Below are 27,022 nucleotides of genomic sequence, written 5' to 3'. Positions count from 1 at the left end.
CAACTATCATTGTCCACTCAATCCTTATGTCACATATGACTGGCAAGTAGAGAAGATCTTCTTTGGCTTTGGAATTTAGGGGAGGCAGGAAACATAATGCCCATCCAGTGGTGAGGAATGGGGAGAAGAGGATAGGAGAGGGCAGCACCAGGTGCTTAGTTCCCCCTGATTAAACAGTAATTTTCCAGTGGAATAAAGTAAGAGGTTTCCTCCACAGGGAATGTGCAAAGAGGCATCAGGATGTAGAGCTGAGCTACGCTTCATAAACGAGAGAGAGAGAGAAGCAGCAAAATAGCTCCACATATCTTGCTCATCATGAAAAAGCCATTTACATTTGATGCTGATTTCTGCCACGCCAAATGGATGTGAAGAGCCAGCTCTTGCGATGTTGAGGACCTGAGAGCTGTTTATGATTCCAGAGCCCCCACAAAAAAAGAACTGTCACTCTTTGACAGATACTGCACTGCAAGTATCTGTTATATGCAGAAAACGTCTCTCGTAAACAAGCTCATAGATTGTACACTGTTGCCAAGTGTGTGGCACTGAGTACCTAAAGTGCCTGGTTTCAGTCTGCTATGAAATTGAAACTCTCGCAACCTATGGTTTAGCTTGAATTTGGTCAGGAAAGCATACGCACAAACACACCTGACTAATGGGTTGACGCTATGCACCTTGAAATGGATCACAGCATCAGAGGGTTTATTTTCTTAACAAAACAATTGTCTGTTGAAACAAACCCCCAGTATGCCCCCTCCTTAATGCACATGCGTTAAAGAACACGGCTTGAAGCCAGGAATGATTTCAATTTTGCACTCCGGTTCATGTGGAGAAGATTGTCCGCTCTGCGCACGGTCGAGTCCCGCTGTGTAACCATAGTCCCCCTTCACTGAGGATTATCCTCCAAGAATAATCAAAGGACCTCTGTTTAGCTCTGCCTGACTGTGTGTGTTAGTTTATGTGTGGGGGTGTGTGTAATGAAAGTGAATTTTGTCATCAGCACAGTACTCACGGTGCCCATTTTTTATTTTTTTTTATGGATCCTCAACTCCCAACGCCTTATATGATATCAAAGTATCCACTTATGGCACCGTTCAGAATCAAAGCTTAAGCAATACATTATCCTGGTATTGTTAATCTACTGCATAATGATTGCTGAGTATTCAGATGTACTGTGTAGTAGGAAAGTATGCTTATCAGGCGCAAAGTGTGTGTGCATGTGTACACAGGCGGAATACACATCTACCAGGCATGTGTGACCCTGTATAACACTTTTAAAAGCAGTTGTACAGAGACACACAGATTTTATTGATGTCTTATTTACAGAGAAAACGTGCTGCATGATATCTCAGTTATTTATTTGTATTTTATTATTTGTATTTTCTCCCCTTTTTCTCCTTAATTTGGAATACCCAATTCCAATGCGCTCTAAGTCCTCATGGTGGCGTAGTGCCTCAATCTGGGTGGCAGAGGATGAATCACAGTTGCCTCTGCGTCTGAGACCCTCAATCTGCGCATCTTATCATGTGGCTTGTTGAGCACGTTAACGTGGAGACATAGCGTAGGTGGAGGCTTCAAGCCATTCTCTGTGGCATCCACGCACAACTCACCATGCGCCACACTGAGAGCGAACCATATAATAGCGACCACGAGGAGGTTACCCCATGTGACTCTACCCTCCCTTGCAACCGTGCCAATTTGGTTGCTTAGGACCTGGCTGGAGTCACTCACCACACCCTGGATTCAAACTCATGACTCCAGTCAGCATCTTTACTCCCTCAGCTACCCAGGCCCCTATTTCAGTTATTTTATATATATATTAATCGTAGACAAATCAAGTGGGCCGCAGAGTGTAGGATGATGAAATTGGGTGCCGGAATGCGACAGATGGTTCTAGAAGCCGCCCTTTAGTTAGTTAGCTAGGGTGTGTTTGTGATCTCGGGTTTAGGCTGGACAGATGGGGTAGCCATCACAAGTGCTTTCTTGGAAATGGGGAAAGTTGGTTGGGGCTTCTGCCAAAGATGTCCTGCTTCTATGCATTTTAAACACCAATTTAGAAATCATGCAGTGTGTGTGTGTGGGTGTGTGTGTGTGTGTGTGTGTGTGTGTGAGAGAGAGAGAGAGAGAGAGAGAGAGAGAGAGAGAAAGAGAAAGAAAGAGAGAATTTGTTTTCAGAAAACAACTTAAGTTTCTCTGTTCAGGGCCAGTGCTCTGTATCGTGCTTTGCTAAGTGGGTGTTTGGTCCAAGTGGGTCTATTGTATAGAAATAGCCAATATGAACTAAAGGAGTGGTTGTCAATTGGTGAAAAAAACCCAAGCTTTCTGCCATCTAAAACGCATCTACAAACAGGCATGATTAATTGAAACAAGCAAACACACTGCCTTTCTATCTTATGGAAGACTGACTGAAATGAGAAGAATGTCTATTATTTTGCTTGTTTCAATTAATCATGCCTGTCATTACAAGTGTTATTGAGTCAGGAAGATTACATGACAAATTCAAGAGGAGTTCCACGACAATCATAACTGTCACGTTAATTTTAGCAAGCTTGTTTTGACCAACACATTGTGTTTGCTTCTTTGTTTATGTTGTGCTTAGAGAAACTAGTAATTATTACTATTAATTAGTACAATTAATAAAAGTGTCAGCTAATGAATACTACAGCTAATGAACAAGGGCTTAATAGAAGCTATTTTTGATGTTAATATAATGACAAAGAAAATAAATAATTTATATGAGTGTAAATAAGTGGAGAGAAAAAATCAGTTTGCAGGGTATTATAATAATAACATTTTTATGCCTTTCTAAAATAGATATACGAAAGAGTTGATTGCAAATGTAATGTTCACAGATCACCCTAAATTCAGCAGGTTTTTAGTGCTTTGTTAATTGGATCAAGTGCTAATTCACCCTGATTACAATTTAATGACAAGCTTGTCAGTGCATTTCATGTTTGGGAGAGAAAATATGCATTTCAATGTCACCAAAACCAATATTCCCATCCAGTGCACTGTAGAATCCATCAAGCACAATTCACTAAGGTCATTCACTCTCATCTATGAAGATGAATATAATTAAAATCAGACAGCTAGAAATGATTCCAGAATTTAGAACATGTGCTCTGTTGATTATGCTCACTTGAAGGGTATTTATAATCAGTAATGGCACTTCACTGTAAGTGTGCATGTGTTTAGTACCTTCTTAGTAATAGTTTGGGATGGTTCTTGCTTTCCAGGTTCTTGTCGATGAGGTCAGACAGCAGGTGTTTCAGGACGTCTGTCGCATACTCCAGTTTACTCTGCAAAACAGTCATGATCAGGGAGGCAACGTTGCCGCGATCTCTCATGGAAAATCCTCTCTGAGACTCAAGGGTTCGGATGAAGGACAACAGGAAAACTTTGTTGTTGATTAGCTGTCCAAACAGTTTAAGACCCTTCTCCACCTGTTCCTGTCTGTAACCTGGCACCTGCAGCAAATAATGAGAATATAGCAGTTATAACAGACTATATTTCACAATCCATAGTCTGAATGTGATCATTAAATAACCAATGAATTTCGTGGTCTTTATTTTATGTTGGTTTCAAGCTTTGAGGTCATCTATATGCTCATATACTCCTAAACAGTGGCACAATTCACTTTTAGCTGATATATGCATTTATGTGACAGATTTTTGTCCAATCAAATGTTCTCTAGAATGAGAATGTTCCTCTCCCTAATACCAAGAGCAACCAACAAGCAAGTAGTAAATAATGGTTGTGATGTAACTAAAGCCTATTGGTTATTTAAAATGTTCCAACCAACTTTTTCGTTTTCAATAGGAAATATGGCAACACAAGGAAGAAAACTGCATCAAGCAATTTAATTTTAAGTACCCTTCTCTTTAGGCCAAACAAACCCATCATACGTTTGAGCATCTATATTGCCATTGTTGTCATGTTGTTGTCTTCTATTTTAGCTGGCTCTTTTGGACTTAAAAGCACATTTAAAATCTCTCATATGGCTTCATGTGTCCAATGAAACAGCCACAGGTCCTTAAACTGATGAGGAGAATTAAATGAATAATAATAATAATAATAATAATAATAATAATAATAATAATAAACAATCTACAACCAAACACACAAGTAAATGGAAATAAAGCATTCAGCTAATAACAGATACTCACTGGGTTAAGAAACATTAATTGTGCACTAAATTCACCTGATGCCAAACACTTAACCATGCAGAGACCTCATAACATCATTTCATGAGATTTGCCTCATTAATAATAATTAAATACCTATCAAAATCTCGAAATGGCTCACGTCATTAGATTTGATTTCACTTTAAACTTTTCCAGAGTGAGGGGATTTATTTCTATAAAAGTCTTAATTGATTTGGCTGATTAGAACCAGAGCTCATCTGGTATAAGTAGGTAAAGGTTTGGCTTGTACAGCCTGAAGAAGTGTTTGTGATTCAATTAAAACTGTCCATCAATGTCATAGTGGGACATAAATAACCTGTAGCTTGGTGTAGCCAGCACTGCATTTGATTGTAATTCTGTTCCCTTCGCTCTAAAAAAAACAGTTATGTTGCATGTCATTACTGTTATTAACGAAAGAGAAATTGTGAATCAGAGAGCAGCTCATTACTTTAAGAAAAAAATGAGGGGGAGAGAAAGAGAGAGACTGCATGTAGATTATAATGGGAGCTGCTGCCTTTTGTTTACTGAGGGTGAACAGTGACAGCTTTAAATCCCAAGAAGCCCACTAAACTTTTGGTCCATCAAAATCTAAAAAAAAATAAAATAAAATACTTTGCATCTATTATTGTAAGGGTTCCTCACACAATGATTACATGCATGTACGAATGTATTCAAATCAGAGGCCTTTAAAGTGCAAATTTAGTATGACCCCTTTTCACATTTATCGGTTTGGAACACATGAAATAGTAATGAATAGGAGACCACAGCAAATATTGTTTTTGTGTGTGTTCGCATTTTCTCAAAAAAGAGGAAAAAAAAACAGGAGAGATGAATCATGGCAGTCAGAAGAAAGAAAGATTACAAATGAACTGTCACGTCCTCAGCAGCTGTATTTCAAATCAATTTGCAGAAGAGTTGTCTAGATTTTTAATTAATAATGTTAAACATGTACACTAAATAAAGGTAAAAATTCAAATATATAAAAAGATTGCTCTATTTACGATGCTAAATAATGTAAAAACACGATTTGTTTGAAAAAAGGTCCACTACTGAAAATTAACATTGTAACTAATTAACATGTATTATTAACGTCTCTAATGCAGAATTAATCCTTGCCACAATGTTTGACTATGACATATATTCAATCCATAATGACAATTTAAGGATGTGAACCTGCAATCACATTAGGTTTATATAGCATCATTGCAACAGTAAAACTGTTAGGTTACCTCAAGGTCTCTAAGCACAGGATGCTCCTCAATGCCAGGGAAAAGAACTCGCATGGTATATGCACGATAGTCCAGGAAGGGAATGCCTGCTCCGTCTAGATCACTAGTCAACTCGTGAATGTCTGTCTGCAGCTCAGCGAATGCTGCAAACAACATAACAAACAAAACAAAAGTCTGTTGTGACTAAATATGTCTCCTGATCATGCACATTTACCCCATAATCCAGAAAGAGATCACTTTGCTAATCCAGTATCAAACCTCTTTTGCCGCTTGCAATCTTAAATCTTACAAACTGGATTGAGACTCCTTACCCTCTTTACACTCCAGGGCTACTCTGGACTCAAGATTGTCCATCTGCATCTGCAGGCGTTTAAGAGTGAGATCGCTCTCACGGGATTTGCGCTTGTAGGCAATGAGGACGATGACAATGAAGAAGATGAGGAGGCCTCCAGCCCCGGCAATGCTAATGACGGCTGTGCTGCTGAGTGGGCTGTCAGATGTGATGTGTACCACACCTGGAGAAAACTCAATACCACCCACGCGGGCCTAAAATGGAGCAATATTTGGTGAAGTCTTTAATGAAAACAATCCTTTGCAGTAGATAATTATTTTGTATCTGTACAAGACCATAATCCTACTGATTTATGATTTGAAGCAGACCAAAATGCATCTATTTTGTACAGAGGAATGATACCTTATTCCATGTTATTGTTTGATAGTAAAGCAAGTGTCCCAACAGCAGAGGAGGACAATGTATCTGTTCTTGTTGTATTTGTTTTATGGCCTGTGGCACTCTCTCTTGTACATCTGTCTACAAGCATGTGGTGGAGCAGCCAGACACAAATTTCCCATTCAAAGGCACAAGTAGAGCTTTTATTCATTTTATTATACTTTAATATATCTTATTGGGGAGGTATTTGCCATCTCTCTGTCTACCTCCCAGACTGAACAATAACAATAGACCCCTACAGCATTAGGACACTGAGAAAAGTGCATATATACCCCAGTATTCAGGATTTGACACAATGAATATGCAACACACAACACAACTTACCAAGACCTTGTGGCGTCCAGTCAAAATGGGCGATTCGCAGAGCAGCTGAGTGTCGGATACAGTTAACGTGCAAGGTTTATCTCCAATCAGAACAGTATAGTTGAGCTTCCCATTACCACCTGCGGCTGGAGGGAGGAAGTTTCTTCCCTGAAATTCAGACAATCATCAATGGAAAATTATGTTCTACCAACTATTATCTCAGACTGATAGAGAATTTGGTAAATTCTTTGTGACATCTCAATATTACCTTGAGTATAATAGGAGATCCTGGTTTGAGCTCCTGGACTCCAGACACACTGAGTGGTTCAAACACTGGGTTTGGGTAGTAGATGAAGTTGGTGTTGTTGAGGGCTAGCACAGACTGAACATTGTCCAGGATGAATCCGAATTCATCTGGTCTCTCCGGAACTTCCATCTGTCTGCTCAGACTGTAGGGAAGCTCTGGGGCCATACACTGCATTGTGGTGGGACTCAACACCTGACACGTCTGTAGGGGAAAATAGGTGGAACAGGTACCCATAAGAAAAGTGTCAACCAGTCATACAGTACTTGCAGCCCATGTTGTAAGATTCAGAATAAAACAGAAGAATTTGGATTCAGATTGACAATAATGTATTTTAAGCAACAATGGACTGTTCTAAAAGTGTATGGTCTATTATGATGTTATGAAACAAGACATTTTTGTTTAAAAAGGCAATTATTAAATGTTTTGTTATTTAGTCAGAACCGAGATTTATACTAATCTCCCTAAAAATTAAAAAGTCCCACACACAAACACGTGTTTGTTTTTCTATCATGGTGGGGACTTTCAATGGGCTTCTTTTGGTTTTATACTGAGCCAATTATATTTCCTATGCCCTTACCCTAACCCTGCCTCTAAACCTTACTGTAATTTCACAGAAAACTTTTTGAATATTTACATTTCCATTAAAACATTTAGAATGTTTATTTAGCAGTTTTCCTCATGGGCACTGTTGGCTGGTGGCCACATTATAGGTGATTTCAGATTTTACTATCCTTGTAGGGACATTTGCTCCCAACAATACGTACATACAAAACTTGATCCAGACACACACACGGATACAAGTCTACTCCACAAAGCAGCATGAAATGATTAGCACTTTTAAAATGGCCCCACTCTGAGCCTTTGATATACCCACAGTGCTGGTGACTCACTACTAGAGAATGATCAGACATTGACTTTCTGGCATTGACTCTCTACGCCTTTTTTGTCTCTCTGTAATATTGTATCTCCTCTGTTGTATCTTCTTTTCTTTTCTGTCCTCCATTATTTCCCCACTCCCTTGTTTCTTTTTCTCCTCTTTTATTAAGAATCCAGGTTTATTAACTGTTGTTGCATAGTTCTATTCAAATCTATAGGCACATACTCTTTGAAGTGTATAAATAAGACGTCTGACAAGACCCTTGAGTTTTGTGAAGTCACATGGCTTTGCAGTTTGCAGACTCGCAATAACAAGCATCCCAACAGATCCAGTCGTTTTAATTGGATTCTTAACAAAGCTGTAGCAGCCAGACAGACAAATCCAAAAACGGCCCTTTACTTCCTCTAACACAAAGAAAGGGTGGAATCATTAAAGATAAAATAGATTATTAATTCAGAGCACACAGTCTGGTCAAACTCTTTTCAAACTAGTTATGAGTGATCACTTTACAAACAAGGTTATGAGACATCTTGTGCCCAACAAATGACTTCTTTCAGAGACTGCAAGGCAGGGTACGACTTTTATTCCACTGTGCTTTGAGGAGCAGCGTGTCAAGACCTAATCATATCGCAGCCCAGATGCTAAACGCAGTCATGTGTGAGATACGTGCACGAGATAACATTACTGTCTTTTGTCTCTGTTGCCTTTCAATCAGATCTCACTGAGTGCAGCCTCCCATGGCTCTTTGGGCCCATTCTGAAGACAGGACACACGATACCCTTGACTATGCATCCACCCTGTGTTAAGTCATTCTCCTCTTTCCTGCACAAAGGAAACATTGCTGCCACTGCCACTGGAATCTGGCAGCCTTCCTGTTCTCTGTCTGTTTCTTTGTCTTTCTCTTTCTCTTTCTCTCTCTTTTCTACAGCTACTGTCCTGGTTCCAATTAGGTGCAGCTGGCACAGGTGATTGGAGCAGAGGGAATGTTCTGGTCATTCCAGTTTACAAGTCTCAGGTTAGGTGAGAGCCTAGTGCTCTTTTATTGTGTGGAAAACATTTGTACTTACATTGACCGTCTCTAAGTTCTTATATTTGGCTCGGATCAGAGGGTTCTGGATGATGTCCAGGTTGGTCCCAGTCACAGTCAGTGGTGTGTTGCCACTGTGAAACCCCAAAAAACAATGTATTTACTTTCACTTGTTGAACAAGGTGATCAGGACCACGGATGACTGGTCTGATTTTTCTTAATCCCCCAGATGTGCAGTTGTTACTTAGAAATATTAGACTGCTAGATGGCGCCATTGACCAATCAGAATAAAGTATTCCAGAGACCAGTGTAATAAGTAATGATTTCCAGTTGTCTAAAACTGTGCTTAACAATAGTATTCTTGACCGTGATTGGCTTTTGTAGTACACACACCTGAAAATGCTCCACTCAGGTTCCAGTTTGGTGATAGTGGGGTCCTCCACATACTCAAACTTGAGATCTTTGTGAATGTGGGCTTTATCCACAAACACAGATACGGACACATTCCCATAGCCTTGCATGGAGGCGTGAGAACGGCATGTGATCCACTGTCCGCCTCTCCTACATTATGAAACAGAAAAAGAACCATCACTGATGTTTTTCAGGTATATACTGTATGACGAGTCAATGCTCAATAAAGTTCGATATTTAAGAGTAAAGGGTACACTCAGTACATTTTTGAAGTATGTCGAAGTGGCTTAGATTGGTTTACACTGATGTAATGATTTTATACACAAGTTTCAAAATTACTCTTTGTTTCTTTAGAAGTAAAACTTTTTAAATGAGGAAACAATTTGCTGAGTGAACCTTTATGCATGTGTTATACTGAGGTTATGATTAAATAAAAAAGAAAAACCCTTGAAATTGTAAAACCCTGAAATGTTTAAAACTCCTTTGTCATGCCTCATGTATAAGTGAGGTGAATATATTTTTAGGAATTGGTTGTTCTTAAGTGCTTGCACCTGAAGCAAAAACACAGTGATGATTATTGATGAAACTCTCAAGCTCTAAATATTTGTATTAATTTTATCTTGCAGTTGAGGCTTTGAGTGACCGGCAAAACAATCTAAAGAACCATATCATGAAGGGCATTGCTTTACTGTACCTGTCTGTCATACCCTACCTTTGATAGCTACACTTCTGGTCTTTGAATATGATGGACACATCGCTGCCAGCATCCAGGTGACTGCCAGTAATGTTTACGATGGTACCTCCAGATACTGGCCCTCGACTGGGTTTTAGACTCAACAATCTGGGGACCTGTGGAAATTAAGGTCAAAACAACCACTGGGAATTACTGACAAGCACACATATCACACAACAGCAGAGGCGAAGTGGCAATCACTCATATTTTTCGTTCCTTTCTCTATCTTTCCCTGCTGAAAAGACATAAGCATAGTTGGTCACCAGCACCTCATTTCACATAACCCAATTACAAAATATAACTGAAACATATGCCATGAATGTTTGCATAAAACTAATAGATCATGCATAAAATGTGTCAGTAACAGTAGCATTAATACTGCAGCTCAGTTCATTTGGGTGGCTGGATCTCAATCTAATGGTTTTTATACCAGTATGTGCACTGGGAGTACGACAGATACAAGAAATAGTTAGACAGAGGTATATAAACCTGATTGTAGCTGGCTATAAAATGTACGTTTTATGGCAAGTCTCTCTGGGTGTTGACCCAACACTTCATGGGGTCAAATTCCCGCTGATATGACTAAGTACACCAGAAGGCCAAAGTGTTCACTATTTATTAGAGACAACAGTAAATCCAAGCACTTTCAACCCTGAAGTGGCAAAGGCTTTATTTAATTACATAGGCATGATTAAGATCAAGGAGGATGGACCACCAGCTCATAGGGGTTATTTAAGGGCCGTTGATTTGCAGAGGTACACACCACAAAGTAGTAATACTTAGATGACTTGGCCAAGAACTCGGGACGGCACTCTCCAACGCACACTTGGACGTTTCCAGCAAACTGGCTCTTTTCAGCTTTTCCCATTTCACAAACAATTCTGCAAAAAACACACATATGTGCATAATCAAATGACCAGAATAACTCCACAACAACACTATGTTCTGACATGCCTTGTCAAAAAACAAACAAACCATTACTGAAACATATTAAATGAATGATTTTAACATTTCTGTCTTTGCCAAAATAATATATGCATGAGTCTTGGAGATGAAAGGTTAATACATGAATTAAGCTGGCACTTCATTCCATGACAGGTGTCAAACTTTATCACAAAATGCAGTAAGAGGCTTATCACATTGTTAAAAAAAAAAAAAAATAATAACAATAAACTGGTGCTGGCACAACCCGGGGGAGAAATGCAGATTGAAAGAGAATGTTTTTGAGTATAATAATATTGGAGAATTTATCATGCTGTCAGCAGGGTTTTTACAAATGCTTACCAAATAACACAGACATATCTTTTGCTGTCCTGACCTGGGATTAAATGTTTCTTTAAATGTCCTTCTCTATGTTTACTGCAAATCCATACTGTACTGAGCACTTAAAAAAATATGTAGGGTTTTGGCAACATTTAATAGGCCTGCATTATGTTAAACTGGGTTTCAATTAACAATTCTTCAGAGGCTTGAAACCAATTTATAGAGGCTATTTAAGGGATATACCACCATTTAATCCATCCTGATAAAAAGGCATAATTTCTGCACCACTATAATCACTAAATGGATTCGCATAAATAATGTCTGTTTTCGAAAAGGTTTCCTGAAAAAAACAACAAAATAAAATAAATAAAACTAACAGTCCCACCCCGTAATCATGGCATGTTGGGCTTCTCAGCATGCTCAAACAAAAAAGCAATGTTTTGATTGCACATCAGAGCTACATTGTTTACACTTTTCGGGGAAATAAACATACAAATGGCTAACTTAGCTATTTCTGCATATTAAGCTATGATAGGAGCTATGATAACAAAAAATTACAAGCATATTTTTATTTCTGGCATGGTATTATAGAATTACATCTACACCCTTACACTGCAATTGCTACAACTGAAGTGTTTTGTAAAGCCAAGCCAGATAACCTAAATAACACTTACTGTTCTGCTGGAATGTATCCCTCGGGTACTGGTGTGCACTCCACTTCTGCAACCTTCACATTGTCCTTAATCTCATTGAACTCTAGCCCAAGGTTCTCGCCACGGATAGTCACCAGTGTTCCTCCTTCACGAGGCCCTTTGAGTGGAGTGATCTGCAGACAAATCACCATGGAGACACGTGGAAGCATTACATCCAATATTTTAATAAACTACGACAACATGGAAAGCTCCCACACCATGCTATCACCTCTATCATTGGTATGAGCCAACACCCATGCTTGAAAAGGTCAGCATTGCTGGATCCCAACTTATGTTGTGTTTTTGGTGCTGGTCTGCAAGTTTGGGATGCGGGTTTAGTGGTGTCCACACCAGGCTTTTAACTTAATCAGCTTAATCAGAAAGACCATGCTGGTCAACCAGCTTCACCAGCTAGGTTTTGCTAGTGAAAAGCACTGCTATGCTGGTCCACCAGCTAGACCAGCACTAGCTTGCATAGACCAGCATGGGGTTTGCATGGGAAGGGTGGAATTGGAGAATGACTCAGCAAGCAATTCCTTTGTGCACCTGCAGGAGTCAGTGAGTGTCAGGGGAGGGTGGCAGAGGGAGAAACTGTGAGTGATTTGGTTCTGTGGGATAATTGGCCGTACTGTCAGAACAGCAAAGCCTGTGTGCTTATAGTGAATAATGATCAGCCGCACAACCAGCTGAGCCCTGCCTATGTCAAAAACAAAGCTGTGCTAATTTATGAACACAGAGCCAGTGTCTGGGAGAAATATACCGACACCAGCATGTAAAATCATATGTTGCTAAGATTGGAATGTAAATACAGGCATGCACGAGTATGCTTATTTTCATTTGTGCACATTAGGCGATTCTGCACCAGTCAAGCAACTGCCATTGAGATAAACAGAAATGCTAACGGATAGCTTTCTCCAAATATTATACTGTAGACATCCTTGTCTGAAACAGTTTTATGAGGGGGAGAAAGAGAAGAGAGGGCTATAAGCTAGTAGTCTTTGAATGAATATAATGCTGTGAATAATTCAGGTCAGTGCTTAGCTGAAATCACATGTGATGAACTTGGCTTTATTGAGTGTCGATTCATCAACTCTATAAAAAGCACCTTTCAAACTCAATCTGATAGTCTTGACCCTCACTTCCTCAGTGTATTCTGAGGTTGGGACACACTAAGTATATTGACAGCTGGGCTATTAGGCAAAATGTAGGACACCCATTCCTCATCTGGCAAAATGGGGGACCGCCGTATCCCAAAGGGAAATACGGACATTGTTAACATCTCAACTCTGTCATTATTTCCTTCTAGATAATGACCTAGCTTTAGGTCAGAGATATCATTAGGAGCCTGGTGAGAGGTAATTGCCCTTTAACCCATCACATATATCTGATTCAGGTTTTATACTGTTTTTTATTAGTTTCAGAGCATTGAAGGAATTTTGATATTTAAAAGGCTTAAACATGCCAATGTAAAGTAATCACATCTTGCCTGACAGAACATTTAAAAAACATTATATAATAGTTCTAATTTTTCTATCTAGTAATCCAGTTTAATCAGAGCCATCCTCTTCCAAGTCCCTGACTATGATCCTATAAAAAATCTTTACGATGCCTTTATATTAGGTCTGTATGAGTATTGTCGTACCAAATGATTATGAAATGGGCTTTTAATTTTCATTGCAGAGATTTATAAAATAACAGACCTACTCTGATACTTTACAGAGAAGTCATTGTGAAATTGCAACCCTCTGCAGAGAGAATGAAGCAGGGTGTAAATGAGGATGAGTGGGAGAGAAAGAGAGTAGTCTCTTTTCATTAGGAGATGAGGAGTTGATTAGATTTGTGACTTTGACAAGCTAATTGACAGTTGTTGGAGAAAAACACTTAATCACCATCCACTTCAATGTCAGCTAATGATTCTTCATCTGCGATGTCACAGTAATAGAGTGCATTAGAATACATTACGACCTGTGGGTAGATCAATTCAAAGAAAGACGTTGAGAGCAGTAATCAAAGAGAGAGAGAGAAAGTAAAGGAAAGCTATGATATGCTTGTGCTTAAAATCCGAGCAGATCAGTCCTGGACTTCCTTCACATTATCCACAGCACTGTCTTGCTTCAGTGTGTTAATTGGCAATTTGAACCTCAGCTACGATCAAGGCACTGGCAAACACTGGCAAAAGTGATAGTGGTGACCAATATTTAATAGATTGTATATTTGAAAAAAAGAAAGAAAAGGCTGAATTGGATTTCTCTGTTAAAATTTGTGTTGCTTGCTAAGGAGGGATCCAAGCCACATCTAGGAACCAGAATATCATAGGGACTTGGGGAAGGGCTAATTTTACTTGCCCAGAAAACCCCTAGAAACTACATAACACCCTGGTAAACTCCCACAACACTCTAAAATTGCAGGGATGAGTTTTTTATGGGAAAGCACCACTACCATTTTCTTCAGACAAGATAAAAATCTAGACATATATATTCAGTTACATTCAAGTTACTAATGATTTCATGCGATTTAGACTGTGTTTTTGTTAATAAAGGTGCACAAATGTCTATATTTTACATTCTTTGGCTATACTGTTGAGCAGATTTATCTGCATTTTTCTTTGTATTTTTTGTGAATGAGCGATTTCTTGTGCCAACAGGTTTCCGAGTGTGATTAATACGCTTCTTGCACATGTACTGTCTGTCACTCAGAGCAGGCAGCTCTTAAACAGGTAGAATTACCTTTGTTTTATATGTTCATCAATCATTTTGATGTGGCCCTACAGATGGGGTTGGTGGTGAAGGGGCTTCTATGTTCATTCTCACCTCCATCCATCCACTCCCCTTCAACATTCGTTCTCCCTCAGTATTTCCCCCAGGGTCACACTTCCATCAAGTCTCTTTCAGCAATCCACCCATCTGTTCCTTCTTTCTCTTTTTTTCTCTCACTATCCGTTGTTCATCTCCACAATGAGGCTTAACTCTAAAGCATGTGTATTTCAGTAGGTACAGATCTCTGCTGAGTGTGAGCTTAGCTGCACTGGGACATCTTGCTCTGCGTTTCTGTGTTTTACAAACGTTTTATTGTACCTGTGGAATGTGATATTCCTCTAAGGAGGGTGAGAACCAAGGCACTCAAGGCTGACATTTTAACCCCAGCCCTAAATAAAATGGCTCTGGCATTTATAATTCTCTATTGAGGATATTTTCCACTCCAATTGTAAGCTGTCGAAAGCAGTCCTAAAGGTAGAGGTCCTAGGAGAGGTGTCCCCTATGTCATGGGTAGTGACCTGTGTACACTATATACAGTGGGTTCCACAAGTCTGAGACCACATTGAATATCTGGAATTTAAAATCTAATTTAAACCTGGAAATAGTGTTTTTCAAAATCCTAAAAAAGAAAAGTTATCATGCAAAATTTGTAAAAAAAAAAAGAAAATAGAAAAAAGAAGGACATTAAAAACAGATTCACGATGCTGCACTATTTCTAGGTCACTAATCAAATGTAAGCAATTTGTCAACATCATTTGCACACAAAATGTTCTTTGGAACACTCATCGTCAGGTTTTTCACAAAACTGTGGAGTTCAACTTGTGGAGCCAGTTTAAGTGCATGCCATCATTAAAGCAAAAGTGGTGTGTGTGCTAGTGTACAGGTTTACCTTAGTGATTCTGGGGTGTGTGCACTTGCTATTGATGCCATTGTACTCGAGCCACATGCTCTGTGGGTGAGGGCAGTGCTGTTTCAGTGAGCAACGGTTTTCTCCCTTACACCACACACAGCCAAAAAGAGGGTCTGCCTTCAGACACAGTCCACAGCTTTCCCGCCGTGCATCACACTTGTACAGGTGCACTGGGGACACAGAGAGGGCAGAGGTCAAGTTAGGTTGAAAGACCTGTGGAACATCAATCAAAGTGAACTGGACACTCAGACATGAGGTTAGGGTAAAGGGAATATGATTTTGTTTTCAAATGTTCGCAACCCATTTTACTTCCGTAATCCAACATATATTTTTGATTGAATAAGGATTTTCAACTAGATGGAACTTGATTTTATCCATCGGTATTTCGACCATGAAAACTGGGCATTGAAATATTAAAGGGGAGGTGTTGAAAAACCTAGACAAACCTTTTCTTTTTTTCTATGGAATAATCTGTACTGATGAATGATGCACAATAAGACCGAAAACATGTATTAAGAAAATAAAGGGTACATCTTGATTTGATTTTTAATTTAAATTGATTGTTACTGATATATACAGTAGTTAACTGTTTATACTGATTGAGTTTGCAGAAATAGAATGAATAATTAAAGGAATGTTATAAATTATGTAAGGATGAAATGAAAAGATAAGAAATGTTTAAGGATAGAAATAGATCCCTCTTCCCTCCCTTCCATTCCTTCCTCTGTTTCTCTCTCAGCTCTGAAGATCAACAACATCTCCTCTGCTCCCTGGTACAGAAATATTACTGTTCCTTTAATCTCCATGGAAACCAGCGTTTATAATTGCTACTATATGCTAGTATGATCCGTCCATCAACTGATGTCCCCTGAGTGGCTCCCCATACACATACAAAAAATACATACAAATACTGTTTTAATCACACACTCACACAAATAAACATTCATGCAATAAAAAGTGTTATTAAACATCCAATATCATATCAATGAAAATGTTTTCATAATTTCTGGTCATGATACTGGGCATACATTTTTAAAGTCTATAAAGGCTGACACAGCCTTTCCAATTCATCTGAATGTTTCTCTAATGGCCAGAGCATATTTTTATTGGCAGAAAAATACATTCTTAATCAGTATTTTGTCATGTTTTTCCACAAAACAATATCTGGACATCCTTAATACAAGATCCATTTAGTTGAAAAGCAAATGACATAATATATTACGACTTGTTATTAAATAATATGTCTCGGATTAGGTTTTTTCATACATCACTGGACAAATTGAAGTTGCCGACTTTTTAGCCAAGGTTTTACAATATATTTTTAGTTTATTTTGGGTTAAGCCTTTATTCATTATGTCTGGTTTGGATAACTCTTTAACTCAAAGGCATCCTTGTTGGAGTTCACTGCATACCCTCTGCTTTTTAAATTCTTCCTCTTATTTCTTTCCTTCTCTTCTCCCTGTGCATGTCTTTTCACCAGACAAAAGGTAAAAGGTATGCTGTCACAATTAAATTTAATCTTAGGTCGAGTCTCTGTGTGTTTGCTGGTGGCACTATGTGTGTACCCACCTGTTCAGCAGCCAGTCAGAGACCTGTCGTGTAAGACTTTAGCCAACAGATCCCTTCTGCCGAAAGTGCTGCACTACTGCATTCTAAATATACATTATTATACTTAACATAGACAAATTGTTAAAACAACGGACAGTCTAGTCGATTATTAAATTTGCACATCCCTACAATACACACACACACACACACACACACACACACACACACACGGAGGGCAGTACATCAGGGGAAGGATGTTGGCAGCTTGTTGCCATGGAGACTGAATCCAGGGGTATCAGCAGGGCTGCAGGATCACAGGCCTCACCTTTGTTTTGGGCTGGGTTGTCAATGCTGAAGTCTCCGTTCCAGATGACCATCAGATCTACAGGGAGGCTACTCATCTCCATCCCATCATATGAGTACTGTAGCCATGGGAACATAATCAGAGAGAGAGAGAGAGAGAGGGAGAGTCAGTGCACATTTAGTTGTGTTCTGCAGGAAGAGCGCTTTTATCATTCCTGGCAGGTTCATCCTCGTGTAAGTCATCACAGCACACAGTGGAGAAGACTCTTCAATCCCCACATTGCTGATGCTGAGAGAACAAGCAAACAAGCACTAAATATTTAGGACAGAATGCACTCACTACTAAAATAAGCTCCCACAATCTCTAAACAACATCTAGGCTTTGTTTTTCTACCATGGTGGGGACTTTCTATCAACTTCTATTGTTTATATACTAATGGCCAATTGCATCCTCAATATCAGGAGTTTTTAAAGTCTTAGAGAGTAAGACACCCCTATGACAAAATGTAAACACTCCTCTTAACCCCCCTTTTTTATTGTTGCAGGTTTATATCCATACAATAATGTTGTAAACTATATAGGCCTATACAATAGCCAGGTAAATAATAAATATGATAACATATGTTGAATGTCAAAAATATCTTCCACTTAAACTAGTACCACTTATCTGAAGTTTTAGCAGGTATTTTCTTCTAGTGTTATATTATCAAAATATATCATATTTCAGGCATTGGAGCAATTCACCAATTCACCAATGTTGATCAATAACCTTTAAATTCAGTCTGACAGACTCATTCAGCAATACGTCATACACTGGTGCATGAGTAATGGCTATTAATGTTTCTATTAATAACATGAAACCGTATTTTGCATTATTGTCCATCTCCATATGAAACTGTACTTGTCACAACCAGATGAAGACACATCGACCCGATGTCATGTTGAACTTTAAACAATGGACAAGTTATGACGGATGAAAAGAGGCAGATCTATATGGCTTTATAATAAACTTGAGAGTGCACAGGACATGTTTTGAGTGTACATGATCACTCTATGAGTGATAACAGGGAGATTTATTTGAGGAGAATATATTTGAGAGCACAAGTTATGTTTTGTGTGAGAAAGAAGGAAATCCGTTTGCGTGCGGAGAGATTTGCGATCATGCAACCGGTACATGGATGCACTCTCGCATGATATGCGTTCACAACATTTAATAGTATTATAATGGCATAAAGCTACAGTCTATTAAGCTGGACTATGGTCCATTAAGCTATAAATTTTTTATTTATCTTGAAAATACACTTACTGATGTATTCTGGCACTGAACACTGGAGCTGTTAAAGCGGAGAGCAGGAACTCTCTGCTCCACGCCCTGGATGGTGAGCACACACTCGTACCCACGCTGACCTGACTGTGGTTGGGGCAAGTTCTTGGCCCGTAGGGTGATTGGTTTCACCACATTTACCGGCACCAGGATACGATCAACTGGTAGTAGCTGAGGACATTCCTGTAGTCAAAAGTCAAAAACAAACCAAAATGTAAATTCTACAAATTGTATAACTTTTTTGTGACATATAAAATATTTGGGGATAAAGGCTCAAAAGGGCACATATAAAAAATGTATATACTATGTCCTGTTTGATCTGAACAAAACATTGATCAGACAAATCAAGCTTCTATCAACTTCTATCATTGATCTATTAATGATCAATATATCAGTTTCTTTCCATAAAAAGATTTTTATTATTTTCTACATAGATTTCTGGAATACTAGATTCTGATGCAAATCTGTGGTCAAATATTGTTGTATGACCATCTGCATTACATCAGTGCTGATCATCCTTTCAGGTTAATTTGGAGATCTTGACTGCATTACTGTAATTTATCTTCACATATTACTATTTTAAGTTACCTTATATATTACCATACATTTAGATTCTTTAGTTCTTTGACTGTATGGGGATCTCTTGTTTTTCATGTACTAATGTATGTCCAAACTCCCTAAACTTTCTCCTCAGAGTGTGTTTTTAGGCTGTACCGAGTCCAAGATAAAACTCTACATAGGACCAAAATGTGTATGGGTCCGTTCTTAGCATTAAAATCACCAATAACGATGGTCTGAATCTCGTTAACATGGCTGGATTGCTCTGGGGCACAGTTTGAAAAAGCCATTATAGATAATTTGAGAGGCTATCTACAAAAAGACATAAAAGTGACTGCCGTTAATTCAAACAGACAAAAAGATGTAATTTCAGAGAGAATGATAGAGGATAGAGAACTCTTCAGCAAAGCATAGCAAAAAAGGACCAGAATATTACCAGAATAAACTCTGTAATATTGATGTAACACTGTGTTTCAGATGATGAGGCACAAATCAATGATGTGGCAAAGAGTGGTATTTATGCAGTGCATTGCATTCAAAGTGCTCAATCGGCCTTTGTAAAATGAATACAAACTGAGGTGCTATTTGGACCAAAGCAGCTCTGCAGGTTGAATACTGAGTGCAAGTTTAAAGATTCTCTGCAGTCCAACTGCAGTAAGCTAAATTTTTTAATGTGCATGAGGTGGAACCATAAAATTAAGCACAATAATTGACTTACATCCATGATATATACAGCTGGAACTCTGTGTTTCTATGTCACTTTAAAACACATCAATACAATAATGCTGATAAACACAAACACTTATCTTAATGCGCAAAATAAACAAATAAACCACTCACACTACACTACAGCTCACACACTCTCGCCCTACTCACACTTCCACCCTCATACAGTATCTCCACTCACATGGGCTTCTGATTTTAAAGCAATCAGTAAACATGTACTGTCAGCACTGAGCTGGGCATAAAACCCACAACCGTTCCGCTGAGGGCTGCCCAACTTTCAGTCCAGCACCCTCATAATAGCTCTCTGGCCAAATGGTCTGTAGAGCCCAGGGCTGAGAGCCTCTCTAGGGCCTAAAGGTCCAACCTACTCCATGGATTTATTTCCCTATTACCCTGATATACTGTGTAAAATTTATTGGCTCTGGTCTTACTCATAAATAAGATATGGCAAGGGAAAATTGCCCACTAAAACACCAATATCACCACCATCCAAACCCTGTTCCTGTTTAAAGTCACTTCTGGCTGCTCTTCCCTTTTTGGGGAAGGTGTCTGGCCGGGCCCTCCCTCTTCACGCCTCTTATTGATGGATGAGCAGGGCACCGCAGGCAGCTTTATGTGGAGGGTGATTGACTCCAAGCATAACAACAGTATAAATGAAGACTGGAAGGCTTTAATATGGAGTCTTCAGAGATGCTGTTCTGTTAGAGCCGTTTTTGACAGGCAAGGTTATTAAGTCTTTACAAGGAGGGTGAAGAGAAAGTAGGACAGATACAGTACAAGGAGATAGAGAAAGCGTGAATAGTAGATGAAACATGCAAAATGTCAGTTTCTTGAGACACAATTAGAATAGAAGAGAATAGAATGTTTATTCAGGGCCAGTGCAATGTGTTTCTGTGACTTTCACCATGTTGCCATAAATGGTGGCCATAATTTGGTAGTTTGATATCATATATTACTTTGAGCTTAAAAGAACATTCCAGGTTGAAAAGTTAATCTACATTGATAAATAATATAATTTACAATAAAAGTTTTTCTGTCCCATAGATTTCATTTGCAAGTACATAACTGTAAATTCCTTTTTTTTATTTTGTTTTATTTTTAATTTTGTTCAAACTTAGTCACAATCCTAACAACAGCTATCTAGATTGCATTGCACCAGACAATTCTTCAACCCTGGGGCAGATCAAAGCCACGAATGCAGTCACACATTGGCAGGCACTTCCTGTCTTGAGGCTCAGAGTCAGTGCCAATGTCCATTCAGCCCTGTAAGACCATGATTCCTGTTGCCTCCGGCCACATGCAGCTGAAGAACCTTACTTAAAGAAATGCTACTAAAAAACACAGAGACAGCAATGCAAAGCACAGTCATAAGACAAATGACTAGACACTGCTGTTTGTGTCCTTGTCCATGATATGTGTCAAATCTGACAAGAAATGCCCGAGGTGGCTCATTTGAGGCAGGAATACAATGCAGGATTTGATTAAAAAATTATTTAATAAAATAGGCATTTTACAGATAAAAGTTGCTCTTCAGAGTGTTTCTACAGTCTTAGTCTGGGCGAGAGAGGCCCGAGGGTGAGCCGAGGCATAATGATGTGTTTGTCAAGGGGAATGTGGAGTTAGGCAGACAGCAATTGACTCCCGATTGTTTACTACTGAGGGGAGATCGCATTCAACTGCAGCTGAATTTCCACCCTCTCAGAACAGGACTGATATAATTAGTCGCTAAAAAAAGAGATACTGTAGGTGGATAGAGAACTGAAGTTCAGTGTGTGTGCTACTGTTGTAGAGAAGAGATGCGCAGAGACAAAGATAATAATTGACAGTACGCGAGTGGCGAGGAAGACGCCCTGGCACAGAGAACAGAGGGTAGTGAGCTGGCACAGAGTGATGGATCCATAATTAGAGCTGTTTGAGTATGTATACATAATGGCAGCGTTCAGTCAGTAAGAAGATGAAACGCCTAATTCTCACTACAGCTCTCACGGTGTGGGCTGGATGATTACTGAGGCTTCCCTGCACTCCTCACGCTTTAGTGTACCTCCCTACTGCTATGGGCAAAAACCCTCCCTTCTGCACACTTTGGCATCACATGCCCTCTCACCTCTGCCACTTTTCATCTGTTTGTTTACTCTCTCATTCTCCTCCCTAGCTGGTCATTTCTTCTTCAACTCTTGTCCTTCACCCATGATCCCAATGAGTTTTACCGCTGAGTTTCTCCCCGAAGGCAGTGAGGGAGGCAGAGAGACCATTGCATGGATCTAAACTCAGACCAAAATCCTCCTCCTCACAATCTTCAGCTCAACTGCACAAAGCTGCCAGTTGTGCTTGTCAATTAACATCATAAGATGGAGGAGAGTTCGCCAGATCGATCAGTTCTTTTTTTTCCCCACACCTCTCTACATCTCTTGCTGGCTTGTGTCTTATCCACCTCCATATTTCGCTTTTATTCTGCACCTTATTCATTTTTGGCTCATCACTTCCTTTTATTATGTAAAATAGTATGCAGTGGCCACACAAATATATCTGCACCTTAGTCACACTTAAAAATTATGAATACCTTTGGATTATATAACAACAAAATCAAACCAAAATACAAATAAATAATTGTATCTTATTAGAAAAAATCTAGTACAGGCATACATGTCAAGCTAAAATTTCAAATAAATATTGTTAGGTTTTAAATTATAAAACATCTCATCAAAATTAAGAAAGTATTTTGACACTTTTTGGTTTTGGTTTCTGAGATAATGTCTAACATCAATTGTTTGCATATGCCACTTTCTTTGATAGCTATTTTGTTTTCTAATGAAATTAAATTAATAACTTTTTAGTGCTAAAATGTGTAAAAATCACACCACAAATTTGTTTTACCTACCCATTAGGCATGAGGTTTTTCACTTTGCATTTCCATGTAGGATCAAAAAAGCCAAGCCATCACAAACCTTGTTATCTAAAGTAAGGTGGATATCTGGGTCAGGCCGATGTGCATTAAGTCATGCAGCATTACGCCAGAGGCCATGAGCTGGACATGAGGGACTGACATGATCAGCCACTGACAGGATTCAGCAATATCCGCAGTATGCACACACACTAACCAGAGAGAATTTGGTAATATCATAATACAGTTTTTTTCGATTGCTAAACGACAGTGAGCACAACTGGAGCTACATGTGCAAAACTCTAACTACAGTCTGCACTACCAACAGTCACCTGAGCTAAACAGTTCACATCACCTGCAAAACTCATTCCAAGCAACTCTTAACACATGGCTCAAAACAGGCTCAGTGCAGCAAACACTATGCACAACCCTCACTGAGATAACACACACTGTCACTCAGAACACACTGAGAGTAAAAACACTAGCATCAAACACCAATACAGAAAATACAAACTTATCATCTTTAAAGTTTGAACAATTTCAGTGACTTCATACAAAGTCATATTTTCTTCAAAGAAAAGAGTGACATTCTTTCACATAATTTATTTACATTTTTAGAACATAACAATTCTTTAAGGTAAATGAAAATTAGCAGTTTGCTTCAGTAGTCTGTAGTAATTTATGGAATTACAGTAATGAGAAAAAAAAAGTAGAAACTAAAAGTACATACTGTAATTCCAACAAATAATTGAGGGGCTAATCCTGCCTCTCTCTAGCATCAGACCACTCCCTGCCACCCTTCTCCCTCCACGAACGCGTCTTCCTTGTTCCATTTCCAAAATTAGTCTTTATGAGCTCTACCTATATATATATATAAATATCTATACATATGTGTGTGTGTTCACTAACAAGTCTAAAACAAGACACCTGCTTAGCCTTTCAGCTGAAATTGCAATCAGCAGTTTTTGAAAGGCACAAGGCTGAAATCTATTCTGTTTTGAATGTGTGGTTCACAGTTTTGACAGCAGTGTGTTAGCATTTGAACAAAGTGCTGTAAATCCACAGTGTTGTGCAGGTTGTGGTTAAAGTCATGGGATAAGTGTGTAGAGTTTTGAAAACTGTGTTCAAGCAATGAAAAACGAACTAGAGTTTGGTCCACATGAACTGCTGCTGTGCAGACTGTAGTTAGAGTTTTGCACATGTAGCTTCAGTTGTGCTCACTGTCGTTTAGCAATCGAAAAAAACTGTAATGGATACGATATGGGCTAAAAAGGCCAAGCAGATAAAATAAAATAAACCAACTGAGAAGCGAATGCAAAAAAAGAATAGATTACACCAAAATACAAATTCTGTCCATTCTCACCGTCACATAATTTTGATTCTGATCCTCATGCATTTCTACATTTTGTAGCTATACAGCCCCTCCTCAGAATGAATGGTTATTTTATGGCAAGAGCAGCATAATGATTTTTAATGAGTAAACAATGACAGAAATAAAAAACTATTTATTTATATATTTGAATTCTGCCACCAAACATGCAGTAACAATTGCTTTAATATAATTCCTAATAATTACTTTGCTGTTGTTAAATGAAAGAAAGTGTCGCACAATTGAAATTAAAACAAGAAGCAGACCACTGCAAATCTGCCCGTCAGATATTTAAATGTGAGAGACTGTGAATGTCAGACACACTGTTGTTAAATCTTGGCAGACACGACATTCTAACGGATGCCAAAGTGCATACTGAAACAGGCCCGACTGCAGACAGGCTCCTCACTATTCGGACCCTTCAAACACATCCCCTGATTATTCAGATAATTCTCAACAATTGCTTAATTGGTATAAAACACAGAAATTCATCTGTGGAAGGTCAGCTTGAAAGGTCATCTCATTTATCCATGCAAAGTTGTCGTCAGTGTCTGCGCAGTGGATTAGCAAATTAAACATCCATGGTCATTAATTCTGAGCCACCCAGAGTTGGCAAGCTGATTTGAGACCTCTAGCATAAGGGGTTAATGAAATCCAAATCAAACTCATTAACTGGACAAAACACCTGCCTTAAAACAAAAATCAAACAAAAACATCCAGTGAAAATGTCATTAACGTGCTAATATTCAGTCAACACCTTGTGTGGAAGTCACTAGACACACAATAGTGATTTCCAAATATTAACCTGGTCAATATTGACTGCGTAGCCATTTGATAATTGGAACGTCAAATGCTGGCAGCATTTTAAACACTCTGCTAAAAGATGTTAATGAATGCTAACTAATGAGGCTACACATTTGTGTGGCTTAAACACATAGCCTCAGGGGGCAGGTGTCCTCATAATTCATTACGCATTTCAAAGCCAAGCACACATGATGTACGTAATCATATCTCCGTGCAAGCTGCCGATTTCTCTTCAGAAGCATGACGCAAAGTAAATAAACACATTGTGATCCACATTATGTAGACCCTAAGGGAGGGATTTATGGGTGCTTCAATGATACACAATCGTCAGCTCGATCCTCCTCGCGGTTTCTGGGATGAGTTTGGCTCCAACAAAAATCATCAAGCTTCAACAGCAGCTTTTAATTAATCTAATGGGCCTGCAGTGGTCTCAAGGTGTGCATGTAGTGCCAATTTTATTGAAAATTTACTTGGAATAAGATGTTGGTGGGAATACAGGAAGAAAAATTAGAGGTATAATGAAAATTAAGTCCAAATCAAAGCTATCAGAGTGGCTTGACTTCACAGGGTGACACGGGGTAACATCCCACAATCAGGATGTAACCTGAACTGCACCCCTGCGCCAATTAAATCCAATTGAGATTAATGAGGGCCAAATAGAAATCCCGACACCCACTGTGTGTGACCAATCATGAGTGACTCACCTCTGGCTGTTTGACACGGCCCTCTTGAAAGGAGCAGCTGCTGGGGTCATGGGTGCAGGTGTGACGGTATTTGCACCAGTGGCACTGGTAAGGACTTCCAACACAGGACAGGCACCTGATATAGGGAAATTGTGCTGATTAATGCAGTTAGCTTGAGTTTTGCTGGAAACAGATAGGGTGTTTCGCTATGGTTGAGAATGAATGGTTTAAGTAAAAGACTTTCGACCAAAGAGTTGACAGCCAAAACCTTCAATGACTAAGAGTATAATTATCAAGGATGTGTAACTTAAAACAAGATGAATGGCATGGTCTTGCAGCCCTCCAAATGGATGATTACTTCAGTGTTAATAAAGCAAAAGCACTCACGACTTGTGGACGCTGCAGTTGTAGAAGACAAAGCTAGTGTTGGCGAAGGCTAGTCCTGTCTCCTTTGACTTGAGGTAGAGCTGCACAATCTGATGGTCACCTAAAAGGTATTAAAAAAATTACGTTATGAGTGTTGTAGTGTCTCCTCATTGTTTTTCATCAGTAAGAAAAAGAGACAAAGACATTTAAAATTTGCTGGAGTAAAGAAGAAAATAAAGCTTGTGACTGGCTCATAGAATTTGACCATCTCCAAATCACCCAACTGCTGTGAAACTGATTGCAAGAGTACAAATGTTTCTAATCCATTCAATGCAATCAACACATACATATATCATTTAACTATTATTCTCCTTCTGTATACATAACACACTGATAACATTGGGCTAAACATCTTAAATGTGTTTTATTTAAAAAAGATGCCACTAATGCATGCAGATTGTATAGGATCTTTGTGAAGGACTGGAGCCCTGGAATGAGCTGAACAGTCATCTCACAGTCAGATATGAGCTCAAACCCTTCCAGATGAAAACATCCAAGAGCAATGGAGAGAAAGAAACTTGTATGAGTGAAATGTGGCACAAAAGTACCCATCTTCAGCATGCTTTGTCTGAGCTAATGAAGAATCTCATGTTTAATTCAACATGCTGGACTTAACATCTCCCCTCTCAAAGGAAGACCATGCTTTTCCCTCTCTCTGTATTCCTGTCTCTCTTTTTCTCACATTTTTATCTTCAACCTCTTTGCTCTCTGTACACTCCCTGTCATACACAGTTTCTTTAACAAACAGCAAATCATTCATCAATCACTCTAAAGTGTGCCTGACAACGAATCTGTCCTAATTAGCTCGCTTAAATGTTACCTTGATGCCTTGATGGCAAGTATCTCTAGTGTGTGTGTGAAGGCCCCCTGCTACCGGCTGCTGTGCCCGCCTTTAATGAGTCACTCAGGACACACATGGTTACCATGACACTAAGGAACTAGAGGAAAGTGAGGAAAATGGGAGCCACCTAACAAATAACC

General features: G+C 39.0%; 1 protein-coding gene across 1 annotated transcript in view; it reads right to left on the bottom strand.

The window, feature by feature from the left end:
- Positions 1-27,022, bottom strand: part of plxna4 (plexin A4) — a 264,215-nt gene that overhangs the window by 34,567 nt on the left and 202,626 nt on the right. Inside the window, exons 7-21 of the mRNA XM_052118648.1 lie at positions 26,003-26,102; positions 25,637-25,751; positions 18,577-18,777; positions 17,293-17,389; positions 15,399-15,589; positions 11,736-11,887; positions 10,562-10,679; positions 9,778-9,914; positions 9,048-9,215; positions 8,695-8,788; positions 6,712-6,951; positions 6,465-6,611; positions 5,722-5,956; positions 5,411-5,553; positions 3,196-3,464 (exon numbers count right to left, since the gene is read on the bottom strand). Coding sequence (XP_051974608.1) covers positions 3,196-3,464; positions 5,411-5,553; positions 5,722-5,956; positions 6,465-6,611; positions 6,712-6,951; positions 8,695-8,788; positions 9,048-9,215; positions 9,778-9,914; positions 10,562-10,679; positions 11,736-11,887; positions 15,399-15,589; positions 17,293-17,389; positions 18,577-18,777; positions 25,637-25,751; positions 26,003-26,102 — 2,407 coding nt within the window. The remainder of the gene's footprint in view (positions 1-3,195; positions 3,465-5,410; positions 5,554-5,721; positions 5,957-6,464; positions 6,612-6,711; positions 6,952-8,694; positions 8,789-9,047; positions 9,216-9,777; positions 9,915-10,561; positions 10,680-11,735; positions 11,888-15,398; positions 15,590-17,292; positions 17,390-18,576; positions 18,778-25,636; positions 25,752-26,002; positions 26,103-27,022) is intronic.

The sequence above is a fragment of the Xyrauchen texanus genome, chromosome 45, assembly GCF_025860055.1.
Source record: "Xyrauchen texanus isolate HMW12.3.18 chromosome 45, RBS_HiC_50CHRs, whole genome shotgun sequence".
Classification (NCBI taxonomy): Eukaryota; Metazoa; Chordata; class Actinopteri; order Cypriniformes; family Catostomidae; genus Xyrauchen; species Xyrauchen texanus.
The sequence above is the reverse complement of the archived record's forward strand: the minus strand, read 5'-3'. Positions and strand labels throughout refer to the sequence as shown.